A 24,435-nucleotide genomic window follows, 5' to 3' on the forward strand; every position below is an offset into this window, starting at 1 on the left:
ATGGCTCTGGGCAGGCAGGCAGCTCAGATGGCGCAGCGTGATATAAATACATCTTCTTTTTATTTGAAGATGAAACGAACACGAACACTAATACAAACTAGACAAAACAACAAACGACCGTGAAGCTACAAAACGAAAGTGCAGACACAAGCAACTAAGGTCAAGGCATAGACAAAAAACACACAAACATCCCCCATGTCACACCCTGACCTAACTAAAATAATAAAGAAGACAAAGATAACTAAGGCCAGGGCGTGACACTTATGGTAAGCCTAAAGAAGTTAATGAGTAAAAATGTGCTTAACAAGTCACATAATTAGTTGCATGGACTCACTCCCTGTGCAATAATGCTGTTTAACAGGATTTTGGAATGACTACCTCATCTCCGCACCCTACATACAGTACCAGTCAAAAGTTTGGACACGCCTATCCATTCCAGGGTTTTTCTTTCGTTTTACTATTTTCTATGTTGTAGAATAATAGTGATGACATCAAAACTATGAAATAACACATATGGAATCAAGTAGTAACCAAAAAGGTGTTAAACAAATCAAAATATGTTGTATATTTGAGATTGTTCAAAGGAGCCACCCTTTGGCTTGATGACAGCTTTGAACACTCTTGGCATTATCTCACCAGCTTCATTAGGTAGTCGCCTGGAATGCATTTAAATTAACAGGTGTGTCTTGTTAAAAGTTAATTTGTGGAATGTCTTTCCTTATTAATGCATTTGAGCCAATCAGTTGTGTTGTGACAAGGTTGTAACGCTCGTCGTTAGGTGGAAGAGAGGAGGACCAAATTGCAGCGTGGTACGTTTCCATATTTATTGGAAACACTTAACAACACGAACAAAACAATAAACAGAAAATGAAACTAACGACGCTACAGACCTGAACATGTGAACATACAGACAACGAAAAACGCACTGAACAGGAACAATCACCCACAAACAAACAGTGAGAACAGCCTACCTAAATATGGTTCCCAATCAGAGACAACGTAAAACACCTGCCCCTGATTGAGAACCATATCAGGCTAGTTGACAACCCTAAACCAAACATAGAAACACATAACATAGAATGCCCACCCAGCTCACGTCCTGACCAACTAAACAAGACTGAACAAAATAAATAAGGTCAGGAACGTGGCAGTACCCCCCCGTCCCCCCCCCCAAGGTGCGGACTCCGGCCGCAAAACCTGAACCTATAGGGGAGGGTCTGGGTGGGCATCTGTCCATGGTGGCGGCTCTGGCTCTGGACGTGGCCCCCACCCCACCATAGTTAATCCCCACTTCCGTGGCCTCCTCTTAATGGCGACCCTCCATATTAACCCCACTGGACTAAGGGGAAGCACCGGACTAAGGGGCAGCACCGGACAGCACAGTAGGTAGGCTGGTACGGCAGCACAGTAGGCCTGGTACGTGGTGCCGGAACTGGTGGTACCGGGCTAAGGACACGCACCTTAAGGCTAGTGCAGGGAGCAGCAACAGGGCGCACAGGGTTCTGGAGACGCACAGGAGGCTTGGTGCGTGATGCCGGAACTGGTGGTACTGGGCTGGAGACACACAACACAGGGCGAGTGCGTGGAGGAGGAACAGAGTTCTGGAGACGCACTGGAAGCCTGGTGCGTGGTGTAGGCACTGGTGGTACTGGGCTGGGGCGGGGAGGTGGCGCCGGATATACCGGACCGTGCAGGCGTACTGGCTCCCTTGAGCACCGAGCCTGACAACCTTACCTGGTTGAATGCTCCCCGTAGCCCGACCAGTGCGGGGAGGTGGAATAACCCACACTGGGCTGTGTTGGCGAACCGGGGACACCATGCGTAAGGCTGGTGCTATGTATGCCGGCCCGAGGAGACGCACTGGAGACCAGACGCGTTGAGACGGCTTCATGGCACCTGGCTCAATGCTCAATCTAGCCCGGCCGATACGTGGAGCTGGGATGTACCGCACCGGGCTAAGCACACGTACAGGAGACACCGTGCGCTTTACCGCATAACACGGTGTCTGCCCGTACTCTCGCTCTCCACGGTAAGCTCGGGAAGTTGGCGCAGGTCTCCTACCTGACTTCGCCACACTCCCTTTTAGCCTCCCCCCAAGATTGTTTTGGGGCTGTCTCTCGGGCTTCCTACCGCGTCGCCGTGCTGCCTCCATTCGCCAGGATCCCTCCTCACACTGCTCCAGAGAATCCCAGGCGGGCTCCGGCATTTTCCCTGGGTCGATCGCCCACCTGTCGATCTCCTCCCACGTAGTGTAGTCCAGACTCTGCTCCCATGTCCATTCCTCCTTGCACTGCTCCTGCTGCCGCTGCCGCTTACCACGCTGCTTGGTCCGAGTGAGGTGGGTGATTCTGTAACGCTCGTCGTTAGGTGGAAGAGAGGAGGACCAAATTGCAGCGTGGTACGTTTCCATATTTATTGGAAACACTTAACAACACGAACAAAACAATAAACAGAAAATGAAACTAACGACGCTACAGACCTGAACATGTGAACATACAGACAACGAAGAACGCAATGAACAGGAACAATCACCCACAAACAAACAGTGAGAACAGCCTACCTAAATATGGTTCCCAATCAGAGACAACGTAAAACACCTGCCCCTGATTGAGATCCATATCAGGCTCGTTGACAACCCTAAACCAAACATAGAAACACATAACATAGAATGCCCACCCAGCTCACGTCCTGACCAACTAAACAAGACTGAACAAAATAAATAAGGTCAGGAACGTGACAGTACCCCCCCGTCCCCCCCCCAAGGTGCGGACTCCGGCCGCAAAACCTGAACCTATAGGGGAGGGTCTGGGTGGGCATCTGTCCACGGTGGCGGCTCTGGCTCTGGACGTGGCCCCCACCCCACCATAGTTAATCCCCACTTCCGTGGCCTCCTCTTAATGGCGACCCTCCATATTAACCCCACTGGACTAAGGGGCAGCACCGGACTAAGGGGCAGCACCGGACAGCACAGTAGGCCTGGTACGGCAGCACAGTAGGCCTGGCACGTGGTGCCGGAACTGGTGGTACCGGGCTAAGGACACGCACCTTAAGGCTAGTGCAGGGAGCAGCAACAGGGCGCACAGGGTTCTGGAGACGCACAGGAGGCTTGGTGCGTGATGCCGGAACTGGTGGTACCGGGCTGAAGACACACACCACAGGGCGAGTGCGTGGAGGAGGAACAGAGTTCTGGAGACGCACTGGAAGCCTGGTGCGTGGTGTAGGCACTGGTGGTACTGGGCTGGGGCGGGGAGGTTGCGCCGGATATACCGGACCGTGCAGGCGTACTGGCTCCCTTGAGCACCGAGCCTGCCCAACCTTACCTGGTTGAATGCTCCCCGTAGCCCGACCAGTGCGGGGAGGTGGAATAACCCACACTGGGCTGTGTTGGCGAACCGGGGACACCATGCGTAAGGCTGGTGCCATGTATGCCGGCCCGAGGAGACGCACTGGAGACCAGACACGTTGAGACGGCTTCATGGCACCTGGCTCAATGCTCAATCTAGCCCGGCTGATACGTGGAGCTGGGATGTACCGCACCGGGCTAAGCACACGTACAGGAGACACCGTGCGCTTTACCGCATAACACGGTGTCTGCCCGTACTCTCGCTCTCCACGGTAAGCTCGGGAAGTTGGCGCAGGTCTCCTACCTGACTTCGCCACACTCCCTTTTAGCCTCCCCCCAAGATTGTTTTGGGGCTGTCTCTCGGGCTTCCTACCGCGTCGCCGTGCTGCCTCCATTCGCCGGTATCCCTCCTCACACTGCTCCAGAGAATCCCAGGCGGGCTCCGGAATTTTCCCTGGGTCGATCGCCCACCTGTCGATCTCCTCCCACATAGTGTAGTCCAGACTCTGCTCCCATGTCCATTCCTCCTTGCGCTGCTCCTGCTGCCGCTGCCGCTTACCACGCTGCTTGGTCCGAGTGAGGTGGGTGATTCTGTAACGCTCGTCGTTAGGTGGAAGAGAGGAGGACCAAATTGCAGCGTGGTACGTTTCCATATTATTGGAAACGTGTCACATGTCACCATCGTTTCGCGCATCAGTGCATAATGACACTCACCTGGACTCCATCACCTCCTTGATTACCTGCCCTATATATGCCACTCCCTTTGGTTCATTCCCCAGGCGTCATTGTTTCTGTTTCATGTCTGTGCAATGTTCGAGTTTCTTGTGTTGTATTATGTTTTCATGTATTCATTAAATGATTCACTCCCTGAACTTGCTTCCCGACTCCCAGAATGACGCCTCACCAAAGGAGTTTTTGTTAGGTGGAGTTACACAGGGGAACCCAAGAGCAGACTCAGATGAGGAAACAGGGATGAATGAACCAAGATATTTATTGTAACACAGGGAGATATGGAGTGCAGATTCGGAGAAGCTCCGATGAGTTGCAGAAAACCAGATGTGGAGACTAAGGTTGGAGTGAGCTGGGTAGAACTGGGTAAACAGGTCCGGAGGAGAATCCAAGGTAGTGGTTCCGAACAGCGTAGTAGGGTGGTGAGATGTGGAACGGGAGCCAGAGACAGAGCGGTATATGAGCAGAGATTACGATCTGGCAGAGTGGAAGTGGCAGGACTGAGTATTTGTAGAGGTCTTGATTATGGAACGAGTTGCAGCTGGTAGAGATCTGCTTTGACTCCAGCACACCTGTCTCCAACCAAACAATCAGAGAAAGAGAGAGAGTGTACTGGGGGAGTAAGTGCAGATCAAGAAGACACTGGATGAACACAAGAGGGCGTAGCAGGAGCAGATGTGACAGTTTTTTGTTTTCGTGTTGGAGGTGATGTATCAGAACTGAAGCTACCTGGGAGGCCTCAGCCGGTTAGTCGGATTCCCATGCCTAGGCAGGTTCGACGGGTTCCCCTGCCTTAGTTGGCTCAATGGGTTTCCATACCTCTGGGGGATCGATAGGCTCCCATGCCTCAGCTGGCTCGACAGGCTACCATGCCTCAGCAGGTTTGATAGGCTCCCATGCCTCAGCTGGGTGAACAGGTTCCTTGCCTCGTCCGAGGCAACCAGGGAGGTCTCAGCCGGCTCATCAGGATCTCACTCCTCAGCCGGTTCGCCAGGTTTCTACGCCTCAGCGGCGACGACCGGTCCTCTCCTGATCTCCGGGATCGTCCCTGTGGTTGGCGCCCTGTGGCAGGAGCCCGGCGCCGCGGAGGGGGTAATGTTACGTATGCTCTCTCTCTGGCGCTCTAGGTCGCCATGCTCCCGCACCTCAGCCAGATTGACAGGTTTCTGCGCCTTAGCAGAAGTGACCGGTCCGCTCCTGATCCCCGGGATTGTCATTTTGGTCGGCGTCTTGCGGCTGGAGCCAAGCGTCGGGGAGGGGGTACTGTCAAGTGTGCTCCCTCTCCGGCCTCTAGGTCACCAGGCTGCTCAATATGGCGCACACCTGTTACATTCGTTACGCGTATCATTGCATTATCACACTCACCTGGACTCCATCACCTCCTTGATTACCTGCCCTATATAGTAGCAAGGTGTGGTGGAACTGCAAAGTGACATCGATCTCATCCTTTGCAAAAGTGCCATCAGATCTGCTTCCCTGATCATCCATCATGCTTCCAGTTCAATTTCATATTTTATTGATTTGTTGATGTTTTATGTTTGTACTTATATTCACAATTCAGCTTTTAGCTGCCATGTATTCAAAATAAAACTGTTTACTGTGTGCTAGACTGTCCTGCCTGTGAACTAAAATGGGAATTTGCCATTTATGTTGTGTATGAGGTAACCGGTTAACCGACCCTTTGAAACTTGAGGAAGGTACCCAGCACTCTACCTGTAAGGTCAAACTGATGACAGGTCTAATGAGGTGTCTGTCACTATAGTCTTATCAATCCCTCTCCCCTTCTACCCATCTCACCCTCTACCCATCTCCCCATATCCCCTCCCCCCCCCTCCCCATCTCTCCCTCTACCCATCTTCCCCCCTGGAAAGTCTTGGGGGTGAATTAATGGGCCTGTTTCCCCTCTCGTGTTTCACATAGACCTACACCCCCCAAACCCACCCCTGTCTGCCACCCCTGTCTGCCAGTCAGCGAATCACAGGACAGCCGTGCATTTCCGTAACTCTTGACCTCTGAGCTTTACCCTGTCCCTTCCTGCCCATTTCAACACATTAAAAATAGATGGCCACCAATGACCACCACTTCCTCCCCAAGCTCTGACAGCTGACACACCCTACAGGAATGTGCCATGATCATGGCATGTCTGCCCAACTAGATTGCTGTGGACCAACTGTAAACAAATCCATAAACTGTGCATTTGTGTGTGTGTGTGTGTGGTGTGTGTGTGTGTGTGTGTGTGTGTGTGTGTGTGTGTGTGTGTGTGTGTGTGTGTGTGTGTGTGTGTGTGTGTGTGTGTGTGTGTGTGTGTGTGTGTGTGTGTGTGTGTGTGTGTGTGTGTGTGTGTGTGTGTGTGTGTGTGTGTGTGTGTGTGTGTGTGTGGTGTGTGTGTGTGTGAGTGTGAGTGTCGGTGTGTGTGATTGCTACAAGTTAACCTCCTAAAGCCTGTGAAGAAGAGATCATCCTTGACCTCCAGGCATCGCTGTGGGAAGAACTGGTGCTGAAGGTACTGCAGCGCTCCCTGGTGGTGAGATGGTAAAACTGCAAAGATTTGTGTTGCAACAAGGGATGGTTGATGATGATGATGGTCTGTCAGTGAGTGGATTATCACTGGCTCCATTATGAAGTACTTCATTTATCTGCAACAAAAACGTATGTTACAAATATACTGTAACTATGGCAAACTAGACAAGACATGCCATTATGCTTGAGTTTAATACTACATACTACAATAGATACTGTTAGTCTGGGTGATAATCGTCCTGGATTTAACTCATATTTGACCACAGGAGGGTGGTGTAAATCAACATACTTATACTACAGTACTTGGGTCATTCTTGGGCTGCGGTAATATTTGAAGATTATATATATCATTGTTTTACTAGAATAAATGCATTTTCTGAACAGCCCAGAACATCAAGTACCTATTAAACCTTCAAGAAAACATATTCTCCCACCTCAGGCATTAAAACCCTTTTTATTATTGTCCATTTTTGTCTGATATGGACACCATTTATCTTCAACCCCGTCACAGACAATATGGACGTTGTCTGAATATGATTATAAAAGATATTTGTGATAAAAATATACATTTACCTAATGCTCATGTGTCCCCCAAACCAATTCAATTATTATAAATATAAAATGTAAAATCTCTGAATGTTGCTTTATTAAACCCTGAGATAGACACATTATGTGTCAGCGGGTTCATCATTTAAATTAAAAACAAGTTTCAATTCATCATTTTAACATAAATCTAATCTTCTTGGGTTTGTCCTTAACATTTCAGTCTGAGCTCAGAAAACATTAAAATCATATTTATTCATCTTTGCAATGTTATTTAACAAATATTGTCATGTGACGGGGTTGAGACTAGCGTGACAGGGTTGAATACTGTTACGGGGTTGAAGAGACATCAGTTTCCATATAAAATAGTTTAGTTTACTATCAAAATCCCTCCAAGATTTACCCCAAAACATTACATTTCATTGTATGCAACCATGTAATAAGGACATGAGATATATTTAGAATAATCTGGGTTTTATGAACCAAACTGCAGTAAATATGGAAACAAATAAAAACACATCAGGCATCAGGGTAGTTAATAACATTCAACAGGTTTCATCAGAAAAGTTCAGCGTGTCATCAAACTGTAGGAACATGTTCCAAGAGCATTTAGAATGTTAGAACAGCTGTAGCTACAGCACTAGTGTCGGCATGACGATCCTTCTTCTCAGGAGCACCATATTCATTCATTCATTAGTGGTTTTCTTCCTGAGAGTCTGGCCCACACATCTCTCTCAACCTCTACGTGGCGGGTTGTCACACGCTGTGGGGCTGTGGAATCGTCTCAAGGACTTCATCAAACTGAGACCAGTGGATGTCGTCTCGAGAAGGCCAGAAAGAATCAGTTTGGTCCTACACGATGCATACATTTCACTTGTACACTCATGTCATCCGTGTCGAGGATGATGCCTGGATAAAGGTGATCATATTCCACTACACACCACTGACCAAGAGACCTGGATTTACCCACTGGATATCATCCACAGCTTGTGGATTTTCCTCATTGGCTGTTCTGGAGCAGACAGGACCTTCTGCCTGAAACTGAAGCGCTGTGTGTTAAAGCATGTACAGTTTAGCTCCTTCTTTGTTGAACAAAGACAGTTGACATCACGAGACATCAGCTCACCAGGAGCAAGGGTGATATTCTCATGGTGGAGGGCACCGCTTTTATCGGGCTTGGCATCATCTCCATCGCACGTTCAACATCGGCACTCTTCACAAAGAACAGCTTCACTGACGTGTTTGTCTCACGGAGGGCTTTGTAAAGCTCCTGTGCATCACTGATATCACGGCCCTTAGCCACCAACCTGTCCTCCGTTCTCTTCAACGTTCCTCCCACACCATCAGGAGCCCCTTTTCCATGGCTTGACTCAAAAAAGTTCCATGTACCAGCTTTGAATCCACGTTTGTGTAATTATTGTTGTGAAAAGCAGGAAGTTGCCTCTCTGCTTATACTGTGTGCAAGGCCCATCAGTAAAAATGTGCAATACAGTTAAAAATAAGATTTTTTAATAAGAAATATTAAATGAATGCTATATTATTTCAATTCATTATACTGGACATTTCGATGTATATACTAAATCTTTTAATGTTTCATTTTGGTGACCCAATACTTTAAATATAATATAAAAAGTCAGAGGGACAGCCCAAGAAAGACCCACTTGTATTCAACACTGAACTGTGTCAACCACAGAAGGTTGGTGGCACCTTAATTGGGGAGGACAGGCTCCTGATAATGTCTGGAGCGGAATAAGATGGAATGATGTCAAATACATCAAACACGTGGTTTCCATGGTTTCTTTGACTTTGATGCCATTCCATTCTCTCCCTTCCAGCCATTATTATGAGCCGTCCTCCCCTCAGCAGCCTCCACTGGTGTCAACTTATTTAGAGTTGAGATTTATTCCAGTAAACATGGCAGCTTCAAGATGAATTGTGTATACAACAAGGAATTGACTCCACTCCTGCTCCACTGATGGGCACATGTAACAGGGCAGTCATGTTGGATCATGCAGAATGTTAATCAAAACACTTCTGCTCCACTGATGGCCACATGTAACAGGGCCGCCATGTTGGATCATGCAGAATGTTAATCAAAACACTTCTGCTCCACTGATGGCCACATGTAACAGGGCAGCCATGTTGGATCATGCAGAATGTTAATCAAAACGCTTCTGCTCCACTGATGGCCACATGTAACAGGGCAGCCATGTTGGATCATGCAGAATGTTAATCAAAGCACTCCTGCTCCACTGATGGCCACATGTAACAGGGCAGCCATGTTGGATCATGCAGAATGTTAATCAAAACACTCCTGCTCCACGGATGGCCACATGTAACAGGGCAGCCATGTTGGATCATGCAGAATGTTAATCAAAACACTCCTGCTCCACTGATGGCCACATGTAACAGGGCCGCCATGTTGGATCATAGAGAATGTTAATCAAAACAATCCTGCTCCACTGATTGCCACATGTAACAGGGCAGCCATGTTGGATCATGCAGAATGTTAATCAAAACACTTTTGCTCCACTGATGGCCACATGTAACAGGGCCGCCATGTTGGATCATGCAGAATGTTAATCAAAACACTTCTGTTCCACTGATGGCCACATGTAACAGGGCAGCCATGTTGGATCATGCAGAATGTTAATCAAAACACTTCTGCTCCACTGATGGCCACATGTAACAGGGCAGCCATGTTGGATCATGCAGAATGTTAATCAAAGCACTTCTGCTCCACTGATGGCCACATGTAACAGGGCAGCCATGTTGGATCATGCAGAATGTTAATCAAAACACTCCTGCTCCACTGATGGCCACATGTAACAGGGCAGCCATGTTGGATCATGCAGAATGTTAATCAAAACACTTCTGCTCCACTGATGGCCACATGTAACAGGGCCGCCATGTTGGATCATGCAGAATGTTAATCAAAACACTTCTGTTCCACTGATGGCCACATGTAACAGGGCAGCCATGTTGGATCATGCAGAATGTTAATCAAAACACTTCTGCTCCACTGATGGCCACATGTAACAGGGCAGCCATGTTGGATCATGCAGAATGTTAATCAAAGCACTTCTGCTCCACTGATGGCCACATGTAACAGGGCAGCCATGTTGGATCATGCAGAATGTTAATCAAAACACTCCTGCTCCACTGATGGCCACATGTAACAGGGAAGCCATGTTGGATCATGCAGAATGTTAATCAAAACACTTCTGCTCCACTGATGGCCACATGTAACAGGGCAGCCATGTTGGATCATGCAGAATGTTAATCAAAACACTTCTGCTCCACTGATGGCCACATGTAACAGGTTAGCCATGTTGGATCATGCAGAATGTTAATCAAAGCACTCCTGCTCCACTGATGGCCACATATAACAGGGCAGCCATGTTGGATCATGCAGAATGTTAATCAAAACACTCCTGCTCCACTGATGGCCACATGTAACAGGGCAGCCATGTTGGATCATGCAGAATGTTAATCAAAACACTCCTGCTCCACTGATGGCCACATGTAACAGGGCAGCCATGTTGGATCATGCAGAATGTTAATCAAAACACTTCTGCTCCACTGATGGCCACATGTAACAGGGCAGCCATGTTGGATCATGCAGAATGTTAATCAAAACACTTCTGCTCCACTGATGGCCACATGTAACAGGGCAGCCATGTTGGATCATGCAGAATGTTAATCAAAACACTCCTGCTCCACTGATGGCCACATGTAACAGGGCAGCCATGTTGGATCATGCAGAATGTTAATCAAAACACTTCTGCTCCACTGATGGCCACATGTAACAGGGCAGCCATGTTGGATCATGCAGAATGTTAATCAAAACACTTCTGCTCCACTGATGGCCACATGTAACAGGGCAGCCATGTTGGATCATGTGAGGAGGCACAAGCGGCATTCGTTTGCAGTGGATCCAGGAAGAATCATACACACTATTTTAGATACACAAAGATGCCATTTACATTGTATTTTAATATTTAATGTGCAAGACGTAATGGCTAAATTAGTACAAATACATTCATTTATTTGAAAGGACAATTTTACAGTAATTCACTACATCATATAGACTAAACATTTATTTTAGCCAGGGTCCCATTTTGATGTAACACAATCACAACAAATAAATGTAATTGATCCCTGGTTCAACAGACCCTGGCCTATATAGAAAGCTTTACAGAACGTGACAACGGTATTTCAGAGTACATCCCAGTATTACATGACAGTCCCCACATTCCAATACAGATCATAATAAGAAGCAGGAGTTAAACTGGTCAGACAAGTTGTAGGAGACATTTGGGCCAAACCTCAACGGTTGTTGTCTGGTTTATAGCTGTTCTGTCATTGTATATTACACATCATTTATACACTAGAGGGCACTATATGGGTCACATGCATATAGGCTAGGCTACAGTAAATACATATATATCTCACAGGAGGCTGGTGGCACCTTAATTGGGGATCACGGGACCATGGTAATGGCTGGAGGGAAATGAGTAGAATGGTATCAAAAACCATGAGATCAATTCGCTCCATTCCAGACATTATGAGCTGTGCTCCACTCAGCAGCTTCCTGTGATATATGAACACTTGCAATCCTACTGGTGCTCGAGTGGCTATTAAGAACTTTTGACCTGGTCAGCCAAGACACATTGTATAATTGGAGTTACCGCTAAGTACGTTTACGGATTAATGCATATTCTTGTATTGGTCCCAAGAGACATTTCATCGTTAAAGTCAGAGACCACTTTTCAAATGTTCTATATTTCCCACCATCCTTCTTTCTATAATGCAGGCTACATGTGAAAGGATGGCTGCCATAGGACTAATTCTCAAATGTTGTCAGGGCCTGGTATTTAACGCCTGATGTTTTGGCCTTGTAGAGCATCACTCCACACAGCATGGCAACGGCTGCTACGATACACCCAACCAGCAACCCCATGTTCATGTTGGTCCCTGGAAAGACAAGAAAACACCTTTTTAACACAAAAACTCTTGGTGAAACGAAAAACACCTGTTTATGCAGAGATGCTATTTCTTGTTGAAAGAATCCACTGTAGAGGTCCTTCCTAAATGTGTAGTCATTTAACAGACACTCTCTTATCCAGAGCAACTTACAGTAGTGAGTGCATACATCCTCATGTGTTTTCTTAATGGTCCCCCGTGGGATTTGAACCCACAACCCTGGCATTTCAAGTGTCACACTTTACCAACTGAGCTACCGAGGATAATAATAACTTCTGCAATATACTGTATCGTCAAAAACACAAAGTACAACATTTGATTTGTAGCTTATCTAAAGCTACAGCCGTTTCCCTCAGGGTTAGCTTACCTGAGCTCTCTGAACTCTTTCTCAGGCGCAAAGGACCCTGGGAAATGTGGTGTTTGGCCGTTTGCATGGCGGCCTCTCTCTTGCGGTGGTGGTGACCAGCAGGCTGGGGGGAGGGGGAGTTGACGCAGCCCTGGGCACACCGGGTGTTGGGGTTCCCAGCCTCACACAGGATCACTGAACAGCTGATGTACACCTATAGCCAGAGGGTTCAAAGGTCACTGAACAGCTGATGTACACCTATAGCCAGAGGGTTCAAAGGTCACTGAACAGCTGATGTACACCTATAGCCAGAGGGTTCAAAGGTCACTGAACTGAGAAGATATCACCCTTGATACGACCCTTGAATGATCCAGCAATCTGTCCCCATTTACCTGGTCATGCATTCCGATGAATTTGAAAGCTTCCATTCCGAACTGGAAATGCCTCTGGTGACGGGGGGAGAAGATTTGAACCGTCTCGTCCACAATGCACCTGGTAAAAAAACAGACAGGTAAAACCTAGAGTACAGTAAATATGTAAAGTACATACAGTAAGTGCAGTAAAACAATCTTTTAGTCTAGAATTTTCCCCAGCGTTTATACAAATGTCTCGAACCTGTCGTTTCTATTGTCATCTCACATTACTGACAAGTGTCCACCATGAGGTTGATGAATGCCTCAGTGTTTATATTTTAATATATATATATGTATATGTGTGTTTCCTTTCTCTAATCACCATTACTATTAGTATTATTTGAATGTTATTGTTGATGTCTTTATCTCACTTTGCTTTACCAACAGTAGCCTTGCCACTCGTGCTAATAAAGCTGATCTGAATCATCAGTCTCACCCGTTTTCTATGATGGGGTAGGTGGGGTGGTAGTTGGGGTTGTCGTACGGCGCCGCTCTGCAGGACTCCACAAAGAGCTCGGTGTTGTTCACAGTGGACACGGCCTCGATGTCCATGTAGATCATCTGCTTCACCACCACGTCTAACGGGTAGTCACGGGGATCCACCATGTCGCTGAACTGGCTGGTCTGGTAGAACTCAAACTGGTAGGTGAACGTGCCGAAGCCTTTCTCCACCACCGTGATGCTGTCCCTGTGTGCACTGAAGCCCAGGGACACGTTGCCACGTTTGGCGTACTGGCAGTAGAACTGGATCTCCACCTGGTGGTGCCTGGTGATGATGTCGTTGGGGTTGTCGAAGGTGGTGATTTGGTTCTTGAAGATGAGGTTGTCGTCGTCCTCCTGGATTGAGAGAGATGGAGAGGAAAAATGTTGGTTTCTCTTTTGATGCAAAACTGTTCTGAGGGCAGATCTTCCCACAGGCGGCATAAAGCCACCCCTCACCAAAACACTCCATCTTGACCGTCTCTCTGAGGAAACCAATTCAAGATCTGTCAGCCTAGCTGGTGCCTTGGTGTGAATATCCCCTCAAACCAGGTTCAACATAGAGAACGCAGACAGACACCCAGGAGTCACACAAAGAGGAATACTGTACATGTGTCATCCCACTGTAATATTTGACATCTCGGAGGACTCACCTCTATCTGAGTGCCACAGGCATTGAGGGGGATGACTCCAATGATGTGGGTGCTGTTAGAGAGGCGTTGCAGGTCGCAGGCAGAGTTACTGGGATCGTTGAGGCGGAGGTGGTCCTCGTGAATTTCAGTAACAGAGGACTTCTCCACTTCTACCGTCATCTTGGTCTCGTCACACACCACCTTGGCTTTGACTGTCACGGGAGAAATGTTGTTATTGTTGTATTTCTTCATATCTTTTGCAGACATGTCTTAATCAAAACAATCCGACTGTGAACCATGATTTGAGTTGGTTGGGGTCATTTCGACTTTCATTTTTATCTTTCCTTCATGTTTGGTGATTTCAGATGTGTTGTCTAGGTATAGTATGTATCATACAGTATTCACAGCTTCACCTGTTATCAAAGTGCACAATTATACAATCACTCACCACACCATATTGTCCAATCACACACCACAGTATATTGTCCAATCACACACCACAACATATTGTCCAATCACACACCACAACATATTGTCCAATCACACACCACAGCACATAGTCCAATCACACACCACAACATATTGTCCAATCACACACCACAACATATTGTCCAATCACACACCACAGCACATAGTCCAATCACACACCACAACATATTGTCCAATCACACACCACAACATATTGTCCAATCACACACCACAGCATATTGTCCAATCACACACCACAACATATTGTCCAATCACACACCACAGCATATTGATGGTGGAAGAATGTACAAACCCTTTCTGCGTCCGACCTCCACCACAACACATCTCATCTCAGACTGATACACACTAGATCTGAAAGTATTAGAGAAGATCAGGGTGAACAACGGCACAATATTATCATTACATGTAGTATTAGTCTCTCTCTCTCTCATGTGCGTTGGGAAATTAAATATCATAAAAAGAGGAAACTCCAGAGAGAAGTAGTAGAACGTACAGGAAGTAGCAGAACGTACAGGAAGTAGTAGAACGTACAGGAAGTAGCAGAACGTACAGGAAGTAGCAGAACATACAGGAAGTAGTAGAACGCACAGGAAGTAGCAGAACATACAGGAAGTAGCAGAACGTATAGGAAGTAGTAGAACATACAGGAAGTAGCAGAACGTACAGGAAGTAGTAGAACGTACAGGAAGTAGCAGAACGTACAGGAAGTAGCAGAACATACAGGAAGTAGAAGAGCAGTTCTGGTGATGTTTCTAGCATTATAAAACATAAGACCTACCCAGAAAGCCCCTCAGTGATGAAGCAAATGGGGAAATACTCCCCCAGATTGTCCCGGATGGGTGTCCACCGGATGACAAACTCCCCCTGGGTAGTCATGTGATTGGTGATGTTCAGAGGTCCACTGACGATGACATCATTAACCCTAGAAAGGAGGCAAAACGTACAAGGTAAATGCAAACCTGAATCCTAACCTTAACCCCTACCCTAACTTAAACCACAACCCTTACCTTAACCATTTTAAATCGCAACTTGTGTGGGGTGACTCCGAGTCGGACGTCACAAGCATTCCCACTTAGCAGAGAGACAACCGCACCAATCCAAATCAATCACAGAAAATAAATGTACTCTTAATTGGAAAACTTTTGGTTTTCTTAGACGGTGGATTTATACACTAGGCTGCTTTAGCTTCTTCTGGCTGCAGGGGCAGTATTGAGTAGCTCTGATAAAAGGTGCCCATTTCAAACGGCCTCGTACTCAATTCTTGCTCGTACAATATGCATATTATTATTACTATTGGATAGAAAACACTCTCTAGTTTCTAAAACCGTTTTGAATTATATCTGTGAGTAAAACAGAACTCATTTGGCAGCAAACTTCCTGACCAGGAAGTGGAAAGTCTGAAAACGATGCTCTGTTCTCGGGCCTGCCTATAAATGGGCATGATATGTATTAGTATACATGCACGTCATACACCTTCCACTAGATGTCAAGAGGCAGTGAGAGAAGAAATGGAGTGTTTATCTTGGTCTGAGGTGGAATAAAAGCTCTTTGCATGACGTGTCACCCATTTCCTGTTTTCTGGAAAGCGCGAGGAGGGACCTGGAATTGCCTTCTGAAAAGCTGTCGTTATAGACGGCTACTATCTCCGGCTTTGATTTTATTTGATAAATGTGACAATATCATCGTAAAGTATGTTTTTTCAATATAGTTTTATTAGATTATTGAAATTTATTCGGGACGTTAGGCGTGTTGCGTTGTGTGCCTTTGTTCAGGAAGGAGAGCTTCGCGCCACTTGGCTAGTGTGCTTGCTAATTCAAGAGGGAAAAAGGACGTTCTAAAACCAAACAAAGATTGTTCTGGACAAAGGACCCCTTGTACAACATTCTGATGGAAGCTCATCAAAAGTAGGACCCATTTTATGATGCTATTTCATATATCTGTCGAACTGTGTACTATTAGTTTTGCGCCCAGGTTTTGGGCACTCTCTCGCCATAACGTAAGCCTTATGTTGTAATGAAGTTATGTTTAGAATTCTAACACGGCGATTGCATTAAGAACTAGTGTATCTATCATTTCCTATACAACATGTATTTTTTAGTCATGTTTATAAATAGTTATTTGGTCAGAATATGTGAGTGTCAGATAAATATCCGGACGTTGTGGGAAAAAGATGCTACGTTAGCACAATGTATAACCACTGATTTCAGCTCTAAATATGCACATTTTCGAACAAAACATAAGTGTATGTATAACCTGATGTTATAGGACTGTCATCTGATGAAGCTTATCAAGGTTAGTCAAAAATTATATATTGTTTGCTGGTTTGTTACGATCGCTAACTTTTGCTGCTGGGAAATGGCTTGTATTTCTGGCTATTGTGGTAAGCTAATATAATGCTATATTGTGTTTTCGCTGTAAAATCTGAAATATTGGCTGGAATCACAAGATGCCTGTCTTTCATTTGCTGTACACCATGTATTTTTCAGAAATGTTTTATGATGAGTATTTAGGTATTTGACGTTGGTGTCTGTAAGTACTCTGGCTGCTTCGGTGCTATTTCTGACGGTAGCTGTGATGGTAGCTGCAATGTAAAACTGATTTATACCTCAAATATGCACATTTTTCGAACAAAACATAGAACAAAACATAGATTTATTGTGTAACATGTTATAGGACTGTCATCTGATGAAGTTGTTTCTTGGTTAGTTTGGTTGGATCTTGGTTAGTTATGTTGGTTTTGTGCATGCTACCTGTGCTGTGAAAAATGTCTGTCCTTTTTTGTATTTGGTGGTGAGCTAACATAAATATACGTGGTGTTTTCGCTGTAAAACATTTTAAAAATCGGACATGTTGGCTGGATTCACAAGATGTTTATCTTTCAAATGCTGTATTGGACTTGTTAATGTGTGAAAGTTAAATATTTCTAAAAAATATATTTTGAATTTCGCGCCCTGCACTTGAGCTGGCTGTTGTCATAAGTGTACCGACGTCGGGCTTGCAGCCAAATCAGTGATTGTGGAAGAAAATATTTGTCAACACTGAAATAGTTACAAAGTACAACAGGTGATAAAGGTTTTAGCCAGGACTGCACTGTTACAGACAGGACTGCACTGTTACAGACAGGACTGCACTGTTACAGACAGGACTGCACTGTTACAGACAGGACTGCACTGTCACAGACAGGACTGCACTGTCACAGACAGGTCTGCACTGTTACAGACAGGACTGCACTGTCACAGACAGGATGACCTGTTACAGACAGGATGACCTGTTACAGACAGGACTGCACTGTTACAGTCAGGACTGCACTGTCACAGACAGGACTGCACTGTCACAGACAGGACTGCACTGTCACAGACAGGACTGCACTGTCACAGACAGGACTGAACTGTTACAGACAGGACTGACCTGTTACAGCCAGGATAATCTGTTACAGCCAGGACAATCTGTTACAGCCAGGACAATCTGTTACAGCCAGGACAAACTGTTACAGCCAGGACAGACTGTTACAGACAGGACCACACTGTCACAGACAGGACCGCACTGTTACAGACAGGACAGACTGTTACAGACAGGATGACCTGTTACAGACAGGACTGCACTGTTACAGACAGGACTGCACTGTTACAGACAGGACTGCACTGTTACAGACAGGATGACCTGTTACAGACAGGATGACCTGTTACAACCAGGAGGACACTAGAAATATAATCCTGGGTATAATACTGTATCATAGACTATCATGGATGTTGTCTCTTACGTTGAGTGTGTAGCCTCGGCCTTGACCCTGAACTCCAGCTCTTTGTTGACCTCGGCGTGGAGATGTTCTCCATTGTGTGGTGTCGGCTGCACGAACCTGGGCAGGTACATACCCTCATCACAGGACGGAACAACAGAGTCCACTGAAGTGGAAAGGAACACAAACGTACACAAGTAAAGGCCAATACTTCACAAATAAATGCCATGTTTGATGTTGTTTAAAGAATAAATATGTCCAACCCTCCATCCAGGGGGCAGCAGGTAGCCTAGTGGTTAGAGTGTTGGGCTAGTAACCAAAAGGTTGCTGGGTTTAATCCCCGAGCTGACAAGGTAAAAATCTGTCGTTCTGCCCCTGAACAAGATAGTTAACCCACTGTTCCCCGGTAGGCCGTCTTTAAATAAGAATTTGTTCTTAACTGATTTGCCTAGTTAGATAAAGGTTCAATAAATAAAACAATCCAATGCATTGTTAACCATCAGAAGAGGAGTCTCTCACCCAGAAGAGAGAAATGCAGAGGGAGTTTGCTGAGGGGAGCAGTGGAGGGATGCAGACTTCCTGGGGTGGTAGTTGGCCAGGTGTTGGTTGTAGTGGGCCAGGTGGTGGTGGTAGTGGGCCAGGTGGTGGTGGGCCAGGGGGCGGCGGTGGTGGTGGGCCAGGGGGCGGCGGTGGTGGTGAGCCAGGGGGCGGCGGTGGTGGTGGGCCAGGTGGTGGTGGTAGTGGGCCAGGTGGTGGTGGTAGTGGGCCAGGGGATGGTGGTAGTGGGCCAGGGGGTGGTGGTAGTGGGCCAGGTGGTGGTGGTAGTGGGCCAGGTGGTGGTGGTAGTGGGCCAGGGGGTGGTGGTTGTGGTGGGCCAGGGGGCGGCGGTGGTGGTGAGCCAGGGGGCAGCGGTGGTGGTGGTGGGCCAGGTGGTGGTGGTGGGCCAGGGGGCGGCGGTGGTGGTGAGCCAGGGGGCGGCGGTGGTGGTGGTGGGAATAATGTTGGATTGGCTCCACCACCAAGGAGAAGGAGTTGTGGTGGTTTGGCTCCACCACCAGGGATAGGAGACGGTTGTTTGGTAGCTGGAGCGTCGGCGTCTCCCTGCATGAAGCGGTGCCCTGGAGGAACTAGAGCCATCGGTGTAGGACAGGGTGATGTGTTGGTTAGGAAAGTCCTCTACAACTAGCTCAAACCCGTAGACGCCACTCGTTGAAGTGTAGCCGTATTGTAAGGAGCAAGAGCCCTAACAGTGATGAGGTTAGAACACAAATTAAGACCAAAGACAATATGCAATATTATGTAATCACATATAGATTGAATACAAATTAATTGTGGTTTATGTTGTAATGTTTTGGTCTCAACGTGACAGCACATCATGGTGTGTATCAACAATCACATGAGATTCAAGGTGTTGAAAATAGCTGCCCACACCAACCTGATCCAGCTGGAAACCTGAAGGCTGGTCACACCTATCGCACTCAGGTCTGACCAATCCGTATCTGCATCTGACACGATCACCGTCAGGGTCAAAGGCCATGAGGTTGTAGGACCTCGGACAGTTCTGGGGAACACTACAATGACAGGAGTCAGAAACACGACATATGAAATGAGTCAACTCTAAGGGCTCTATTTTAACAAACCTAACACAACGGTCAGTTTAAGAGCTGGCAGTAGAGCTACAGGTTCGGAGGTGCGTCAGAAGTATTTTTGCTATTTTCACCACCACAATTTTAGGCGCAGTTGCTGGCAGTGCTGCAAAAGGGTCTGGGCCTTGATTTGTATTTATGTATTTTATTTAACCTTTATTTAACTAGGCAAGTCCATGAATAAACCAGTTGTGGGTGTGTCGAGGCTTGACCCCTCACTGGCCATTCAGAATGTGTTCCATGGCTAAACATGTGGCTGCTTCAAGTTGTGTATTTACGGTATTTTATATATTTATTGTGATGTCATCAACTCCAGTTAGAATGTTAGTCCCTTACAGCCTAGTTAGTTAAATAGGCTGATCCATGTTTACAGAAAACAGTATGTTGAACATGTTTACAGTCCACATTGTTCTAATTGTATTGCTTCAGTATGGAAATTAATATAGGCTATAGCATGTACATTGATATAGGGGCAAGGCCTACTGTAAATTGCAGTCTGAAGATGGACATGCCAAACGCAGTCAATTAGCAAGATCAATTTCAGTAGGCTATTGATAAGGCCTGAAAAGACAGTGTATAATTCTAATCAAATTCTAATAAAAACAAAACAACAACTTGTTTAAATAGGCTAAATGTCTAAATACAGTTACAGCCTCCATAATAAATAGCCCAGAGGGTTTGTTGTTGTTGAGCAACATGATAATATCTGGCTAATGATCGGGGCCTGGAGAAAATAAGAACGGACCGGTGTGGGGGCTGCCCCTGGACACGCCTCAAATATGTCACCCCGCCCACTTTAACACAAATGAGCTGAAGTTAAACAGGTCAATTGCTGACGTCAGGGCTGGAAAATGCTATTGCTCTATTTTTTACAGAACGAAATTGCCAACTAACTTGAGTTTGATACGTGCTCCTCCTTACCGCCAAAAATGTAGGAATATGTCTAATTAGGATTTCAAATTTCAATAACCTGTATTGTATATATAAAAAACTGATCGGTTCAAAGAGGTAATGTATAGGGAGTCAGAAAGTTGTTACCGTATGAAAGGAAGAATGGATGTGACTGGAGATCTGTTGGGTTCACCAGTATCAGATCTTGATCCCAGATCCACTTGTGTTTCCAGGCTCCAAGATCCAAGATGGTTTACTGTGGGGATCCAACAGCAGCTGTTCTGTCTGTTACAACAACAAAACATCTTTAGATAAGTGGTCACTTGGGCTGGAATGTTATCAAACCCACCATAGCAATATCCTTTACCGAGTGTCTTTGTCACGGTCTTTGAAAAACAACTCAGAGCGGAGTCTACCTTGTAGAAGTAGGTTTTAACAGTATAGCTAAAACCATTATACCAGATGTGAGTTTAAGTCATTGTCATTGTGCACAATGTGTGTTCAATAAATTGAATAGATGTATTTCATAACAAACTTACACCAGTTGAAAAGGTTTATCACTGGGGATATTTCTGGTCTCGACAGTTTCAGTTTCACACCACTGGTTGTTGTAACCACTCCGTCCTCTGCTGCTGCTGTCAATTGTGCCTCTGACATCTTTGACAGAAGAGCCGCAGTTCCCTGAAGAACAATACCAGCCAGCGTAATCACACCAATCATGGGTATTCTTGTAGCGGAAATCCACCTGGGGAACAGAAAGTCACATTGTAATGGGGCAATAAAACATCATTAGACTGATGAAGCCTAATTAAACTGATGTTTTGAAACAGCTTTGGCAGAACAATTGTTTCAATCTCACCAAGAATCATGTCAATATTTCCAACAGAGACTGTGACAGCATTTGATCTGTGATGACTGACAGATAACAGATTAGCACTCACTCACTGCAGTTCGAGTTTTTTATAAATGTTTTGCATTTTTAATATTCTGATATTATTGATAAAGACAAACAGGAAAAGAGAAATGGGTAATACATACTCTACATAGAAAAGACTCACACAAACCAAACAGCAGCAGCTACATCTTGGATGAAGTGGGGTTGTTTTTACAGCCAAGTGCTTGGCATGTAATTATATATATTTTCATAGACAACATTATACGGCGGGTGAAAGATAAGTACTCGCTGGGACTTCTTCGGTTGGACCTTGTGTACAATTGAGGATACAAATAAATGTAATGTTTAAGAGCTGGTCTCAATAAAGAACAACAGGGGGGACCATACCTTCACAAATTTGGATCCACGGTTCTATAAATCTATTGTTAATTTCTTTAATGGCAAAACGTCTGCAACCTGTTTTAACTACGATTGAAAAGTGGGTGGTTTGTCATTTTTTCCCCAAAATACAAGAATAAATGTATCTGCAAAGTAGGAAATTGTTATCAGCAGCAACCTTAGCTTGTCTGAGTCAAGCGAGGCATTTGGCATGTAATTAAGGAAGTAACGGGGTAGTCGCGGTACGGGGTAGTCCAGGTAATAATGAGGCTATATACATGGAGAACCGGTACTGAGTCAATGTGCAGCGGTACGGGGTAGTCCAGGTAATAATGAGGCTATATACATGGAGAACCGGTACTGAGTCAATGTGCAGAGGTACGGGGTAGTCCAGGTAATAATGAGGCTATATACATGGAGTACCGGTACTGAGTCAATGTGCAGCGGTACGGGGTAGTCCAGGTAATAATGAGGCTATATACATGGAGAACCGGTACTGAGTCAATGTGCAGCGGTACGGAGTAGTCCAGGTAATAATGAGGCTATATACATGGAGAACCGGTACTGAGTCAATGTGCAGCGGTACGGGGTAGTCCAGGTCCTTGAGGTAATATGTAGGTATTAGGGATAAAGTGACTATGCATTGATAATTAACAGATAGTAGCAGCATATGTGAAGAGTGTGAAGGTGTGTATAATTGGGCAAAATATCAGAATTGGGCTGCCTGTGTAAACGCAGCCAATGATCCCCTGAATATCTCTCACCTTGAATGTTCCGTCAGCGTTCCTCCCTTTGGGGGTGAAAGACATGGAGCCTCCATAGAAGTGTCCCGCTGAAGCCAGGGAGACCAGTAGCAGCAGATGCAGCAACACTGGTGTGGAGGAGGACATGATGCCTGGTTCTCTCTGGAGGATTCCTCTCTACCTATCTGCCCACAGCATCCAACCTCCAAACCTTTATACCTTCTCAGACACACCATCCATTCAGGAGGAATGTCAGAGCAGATGCCAACGTTGTTTCATTTGTAACTCACCCTGGACATGTTCTCTTTATGACAGGTGTAACTGGTTTAATGAACTGGGAAACAAAGGCTAAAATCCTTTTCATAATAACCTGAAACGAAAGGGGAAATAAAGTTGTGTGTTATTGTAATTCTGCATATCTTGAACTTTTCTCTGCTAATCTCTTACATTGGCCTGATTTACATTTTCTATTTACATGTTAGTCATTTAGCAGACGCTCTGATCCAGACTTACAGGAGCAGTTAGGGTTAAGTGCCTTGCTCAAGGGCACATCGACAGATTGTTCACCTAGTCGGCTAGTAAGCATTTTCACCAGTACTATGCACTTATGACACATGAAAGGTATTTAAATTAAATAAAAATAAATGATGAGACTAAATAATCAAGATTAAGTTAAGAAAGATTAAGGTTCATACAAGTATTTCACACCAGAATGTTGGTTCATTTCAATGACATGTATTTCACAACTAGTATTGTTACCACTGTAGATAATGGTGAGTTTATTGATTCATGAGTAGGTTTTCATTATGTGTTTGGTTTGGGTTATTGTGTCTGTGGGGGGAACGGCCACAGCAATTCAAAATGTATGGTACACAATGCATACTGATCATAACGGTGCAAAACTTGCCTATGAAAATATACTGCATTTGTCCTGCTACGGATTACTTTGTAAATACATCCTTCATTCCCTCCTTGGGTAGGCTGGATAGGTGAAAACAGCCATCCACTACGCTTTCACCAATCCATATTCACCCATGGTATTGCTCCTTGAGGTGTTCTAATTCTCTTTCCACGCCTGTTACCATGGTGAGGATTACACAAACAAGAAAATGATGTTTTTCTGTTTTCACATCGTTTAACATGGGTGGGTTGGAATCCACCTAACTGACTGTAACGGCTCTCCTTTGTGGAATGACCGGACCAAGGTGCAGCGTGGTAGACGTACATCGTTCTTTTTATTGATGACACCAAAAGCAAAATGACAACGACAAAAACAAACAGTTCTGTTCTGTAAGGCAAATAAACTATACAGAAAACAAGATCCCACAAAACCTAAAAACGGAAAATGACAACTTATATATGATCCCCAATCAGAGACAACGATAGACAGCTGCCTCTGATCGGGAACCACACTCGGCCAAAAGAAATAGAAAACATAGATTTTCCCACCCAAGTCACACCCTGACCTAACCAAACATAGAGAATAATAGGGATCTCTAAGGTCATGGCGTGACACTGACAGCATGAAGATGTTCAACATGATTAGGCCATGATGACAGGTGATATATTATCTCAGCTCTCTTGTCAAAAATCAGGTGAGGTGAAAAATGCTTCTTGAATGAAATAACATGTTGTGAACACAATAGGTCAAAGATCATTTTTTCA

General features: G+C 45.5%; 1 protein-coding gene across 1 annotated transcript; it reads right to left on the reverse strand.

Annotated features, from left to right (window-relative positions):
• Nucleotides 1-11,111: 11,111 nt before the first annotated feature.
• Nucleotides 11,112-22,950, reverse strand: LOC139575557 (uncharacterized). Its single transcript, XM_071400620.1, has 13 exons — nt 22,792-22,950; nt 21,294-21,499; nt 20,902-21,039; nt 19,653-19,788; nt 18,737-19,460; nt 18,242-18,383; nt 15,260-15,403; nt 14,774-14,832; nt 14,014-14,204; nt 13,317-13,717; nt 12,860-12,959; nt 12,489-12,681; nt 11,112-12,112 (listed from the first exon to the last, which is right to left on the reverse strand). The coding sequence occupies exons 1-13, from the start codon at nt 22,915-22,917 to the stop codon at nt 11,982-11,984; spliced, it is 2,691 nt and encodes an 896-aa protein (XP_071256721.1). The 5' UTR covers nt 22,918-22,950; the 3' UTR covers nt 11,112-11,981.
• Nucleotides 22,951-24,435: the final 1,485 nt, after the last annotated feature.

This window comes from Salvelinus alpinus, chromosome 5 (genome assembly GCF_045679555.1).
Source record: "Salvelinus alpinus chromosome 5, SLU_Salpinus.1, whole genome shotgun sequence".
Classification (NCBI taxonomy): domain Eukaryota; kingdom Metazoa; phylum Chordata; class Actinopteri; order Salmoniformes; family Salmonidae; genus Salvelinus; species Salvelinus alpinus.

Excerpts from the sequence above, each read along its gene's own strand:
- LOC139575557 (XM_071400620.1), bottom strand. The coding sequence starts at position 22,917 with ATGTCCTCCTCCACACCAGTGTTGCTGCATCTGCTGCTACTGGTCTCC. Across the intron at positions 21,040-21,293 it reads GATAAACCTTTTCAACTGGT|ACAGAACAGCTGCTGTTGGA; the intron begins GTAAGTTTGTTA and ends TTGTTGTAACAG. Across the intron at positions 18,384-18,736 it reads TCTGCATTTCTCTCTTCTGG|TGGACTCTGTTGTTCCGTCC; the intron begins GTGAGAGACTCC and ends TTTCCACTTCAG.